This window comes from Bison bison, unplaced genomic scaffold (assembly GCF_000754665.1).
Source record: "Bison bison bison isolate TAMUID 2011002044 unplaced genomic scaffold, Bison_UMD1.0 scf7180017864105, whole genome shotgun sequence".
NCBI lineage: Eukaryota > Metazoa > Chordata > Mammalia > Artiodactyla > Bovidae > Bison > Bison bison.
Genome location: NW_011494677.1, coordinates 8,108,944 through 8,113,289, shown reverse-complemented (window position 1 = coordinate 8,113,289; position 4,346 = coordinate 8,108,944). Strand labels below are relative to the sequence as shown.

Here is a 4,346-nt window from a genome sequence, read left to right as displayed (position 1 = left end):
CTTTGATGTCCACCATAGCAGTGAGAACACTTGTCCCCAAGTCCTGTGGGGACAGGTCTGTAATGTTTCCCGGTAGGGCCACACACAGCCCTGTGCCTGCTGCGTGACCTAAAAGCTCTGGGAATCTAGGCTTGAGGATCTAGGAGGGCTCCAGATGTCATCTCAGCCAGATGGGTCTCTTCCCTTTGACATAGTCACACTGCCCTGGCCTTCAGAGGGAAGGTTGAGGGGAGGGATAGGCTCAGTGGCTCCCTTTTAAAATGTATTGTTATTATTATTATTGCCACGTGACATGTGAGATCTTAGTTCCCCAACCCATTGCAAAGGCGTGAGGGATTGAACCCATGCACCCTGTATTGGGAGCATTAATCACTGGACTGCCAGGAAAATCCAATGCCTCGCTATAATAAGTGTTTGAAAATTCAATGACAAAGTCTTTGTGTATCATTTAATAATTTTTGTCATCTGTATACATAGTTTAGCCTACTCTCTAAATTCATACGAATAAAATCTTACAGTACATCCTTATTCGAGTAAAGCTGCTACCATCAGTATAATATTTTGTTTTGTTTTTTAATTTATTGAAGTATAGTTGACTTTCAATGTTTCAGGTGTACAGCAAAGTGATTCAGTTAAACACACACATATATCCTTTTTCAGATTTTTTCCATTATAGGTTGTTACAAGATATTGAATACAGTTCCCTGTGCTATACAGTAGGTCCTTGTTGTGTATCTATTTTATATATGATGCTGCTGCTAAGTCGCTTCAGTCGTGTCCGACTCTGTGCGACCCCACAGACGGCAGCCCACCAGGCTCCCCTGTCCCTGGGATTCTCCAGGCAAGAACACTGGAGGGGGTTGCCATTTCCTTCTCCAATGCATGAAAGTGAAAAGTGAAAGTGAAGTCGCTCAGTCGTGTCCAACTCATAGCAACCCCATGGACTGCAGCCTACCAGGCTCCTCTGTCCATGGGATTTTCCAGGCAAGAGGGCTGGAGTGGGGTGCCATTGCCTTCTCCGATTTTATATATAGTAGTGTGTATATGTCACTTCCAAACTTCTAATTTATCTCTCCTCTCCCACCCCCAGCTATCTCCTTTGGTAATCATAAGTTTGTTTTCTGTGCCTGTGAGTTTTTCTGTTTTGTAAATAACTTCCTTTGTATCATTCTTTTAGATTAGGTAATGATATCATGTGATTTTGTCATTATGTCTACCCTTAATCCACCCTGCTGCACTTTTTGGCCTCATGACTTAGCACTTTTTATAATGTTGTAAATACCCACATCAACATCGATGGTTTGGGAGCTTGTCTCCCTCGGAAGCCAGTGGACGACTCGAGGACCAGTCGAGGCCCTGGAGATTCCACATAATGAAGATTTAGCTCTTCTTGCCACAGTATATGGAGGTTTGTTTGGTTTTTCCTTTTAGTTGGTGCCAAGTTTATAAATCTGAACAAAAAGGTCAGAAGAAACCATCTGAAACAGGGACTGAGAAGTCAGGGACAGGAAAAATGAATGAATATGCCCCAGGGTGTGGATCGAGGCTCCTTGGCTCGTGTGCTTGGGACAGACACGCCTTTGCCAAGATGTCTTCCTTTCTTGAGGGAGATGTAGGTTCCTCAGTATGAGAGGCTCCATTCCACAGGCCCTGGCCCTTCCTGAACCGCTTGTTGAGCCTATGTGTAGGGCTTTGAACCCTGTGGTTTAAGCCTTCGCTCCCTTGCCATCGAAAAATAAGGGAAAACACTTATTCCTTATGCAGCACAAGTGAAACCAGAAGCAAATGCCCTGGGGATTTGTAAGCAATGTTAAGTCAGAAAAAGAAACACAGATATTGTTTATTAATACATGCACTTGGAATCTAGATAAACAGTACAGATGAGCCCATTTGCAGGGTAGGAATAGAGACTCGGGCGTAGAGAATGGACTTGCAGACGCAGCGGGGTGGGGAGGGTGGGACGAACTGAGAGGGTAGCCCTGACATATTCACACCACCATGTGTGAAACAGGCGGCTGCTGGGAATCTGCTGAATAGCGCAGGGCGCTCAGCTCAGTGCTCTGTGACGGAGAGGGCATGGGACGGTGTGGGTTTGGGAGAGGGAGGGAGGTCCGAAAGGGAGGGGATGTATGTATGCTGTGGTACAGCAGAAACAAAGACAGCACTGTAAAGCAATTATACTCCAATTAGAAAACAATTTAAAAAAAGAAAGAAATTGTCTACACGTGTACAATGCAAGATGCATGATTTTTTTTTTAGTGCTTATTTTATTCTGGGCATTGGGCCAATAATCCCATAAGAAATTTCTTTATTTAATCCTTAAAATAACCCCATGAGGATTATATTGTTATTATTGTTATTTCCATTTTACAGATAAAGACCAAGTTTATTCACATGTACAAGAACACTCAGGAAGAGAGGGCGCAGGGCTCATCAAGCTGACTCCAAAGCCAGAAATCTTAACCTGTGGGAATTAACCCTTATTCTTGCATTCATTTTGCTTTATTGTTAGTGATTCTTCCTCAATAGGAAACTTATTTTTTTTACAACTGTTTCCTTCATCTCTGAAACAAAGGTAAAGAGCCACCAACTAGCTGTGTACATGTAATAGTCTACCACAGTGTAATCAAACTCAGCCTGCCTGATTGTTAGATATAGCCAGATTTTACATAAGAACCCCCAACATGTAAAAATCCACATTTCAGAAATAAGTGAATTATTAGGAGGTAGAACTTTGGCAATGGATTTTAACTTTGCAAAAGGATATACCATAAAACTTTTTTTTTTTTATAAAACTTCTTTACAAAATAGGGACTGTCTCTAATGTATCAAGTTGATTGGTTATAAAAAATCATTTTAATCATTTTATCAAATCTCTGATGTGAGGTGAAAGTGACTCAGTCATGTCCGACTCATTGCAACCCCATGGACTATACAGTCCATGGAATTCTCCAGGCCAGAATAATAGAGTTGGTAGCCTGTCCCTTCTCCAGGGGATGTTCCCAACCCAGGGATCGAACCCAGGTCTCCCTCATTGCAGTCAGATTCTTTACCAGCTGAGCCATGAGGGAAGCCGAACAACAGTGGAGTGGGTAGCCTATCCCTTCTTCAGTGGATCTTCCCGACCCACAAATCAAACCAGGGTCTCCTGCACTGCAAGTAGATTCTGTACCAACTGAGCTATCAGAGAAGCCCATCAAATCTCTAGTGACAATAATCACTAGATCCCAGGTTGAGAAAAAACTAATCTAAGAAAATTGTTTTTGACTTATTTCATTTCTCTGGGAAATCATACAAAGGCACTTAAAAAATCATATTTAATAAAATTTAATTTTATTGAATATCATAGAATTCCATGAAACTAAGACTGTTCATCTGGAGTGCATGGTTGATTTATAGATGCATCCATTTGGGGAAATCTATATCACCCCAACATTCATCTCTCCCTGGTTTATTTTCACCCTTTTCCCTTTTAATGTGAACTTATCAAACTTAGCCGAGTCAGGGCAGACATGATTTCAATTTCCAATTCTGATTCACTCTATTAGACATATGCATAATCAAGCAATCAGTAATCAGTGGCAGTGATGATATGATAACTTAAAAATGACCAGTGTAATTAATATTTAATATTCACATGTGCACTCCAACCTAAACATAAGAGCAAAATTAGCCATCAAACCTACCTGGCCTGAGTGGAAAATGAATCCGTAATGCAGAGATGATTAAACAGAAGTGCAAAAGGAAAAGCAGCTCCTTGATAAAGTGATACAGGATCAAGGAAGAACAGCTGGAGCCAATCCATCATGAACTGGAACAAAAGACGCTGTCCTTCCTAGAGTCCTTAACTGATGCTTTCCTGAAAGAGAAGTCTCAACCAGGTTCTCTGATCTTTTTATATGGTTTAGGAAGGGTGAGCAAAAGGCAAACAAAAGCACTGGAGATAAGCAGTATAAAAAGTTGGCTTTCTGATAAAAGGAACTCACTATAGAAACCAAAACATATTTGGTATTATATCACTTAACAAGGACATGCACAAAAGCATTGCTTTCAGAAGTTCCGGTTTTGTTTACATACTGCAGTATTTGCCTTTCCAGTCATCTGACTGTCATATTTTTTTCACTAAGTAAATGAAAAATCTCATTTTCCCATTGAGGACAGTTCACTCGCTGGATTAGGAAGGGAGAGCAAGAACATGAGCTGTGAGAAAGGGAGGCAGGTTCTCAAAGACTAGGAAGACTCTCCCAACCATTTCCTCCCTGCGCTCCTTATACTATTTCCTTCTGCTCTATTCTTTTTTATAGTACTGGTCACCAGCCCTTGTATATCTATTTCTAGATTAGTTT

At 41.2% G+C, this 4,346-nt stretch overlaps 1 protein-coding gene across 1 annotated transcript in view; it reads right to left on the bottom strand.

Moving 5' to 3' along the window:
• MBOAT4 (membrane bound O-acyltransferase domain containing 4) overlaps nucleotides 1–3,805 on the bottom strand; it is a 9,139-nt gene extending 5,334 nt beyond the window's left edge. The window contains exon 1 of the mRNA XM_010838819.1: nucleotides 3,687–3,805. Within this exon, the coding sequence (XP_010837121.1) occupies nucleotides 3,687–3,805 (119 nt within the window). The remainder of the gene's footprint in view (nucleotides 1–3,686) is intronic.
• Nucleotides 3,806–4,346: the final 541 nt, after the last annotated feature.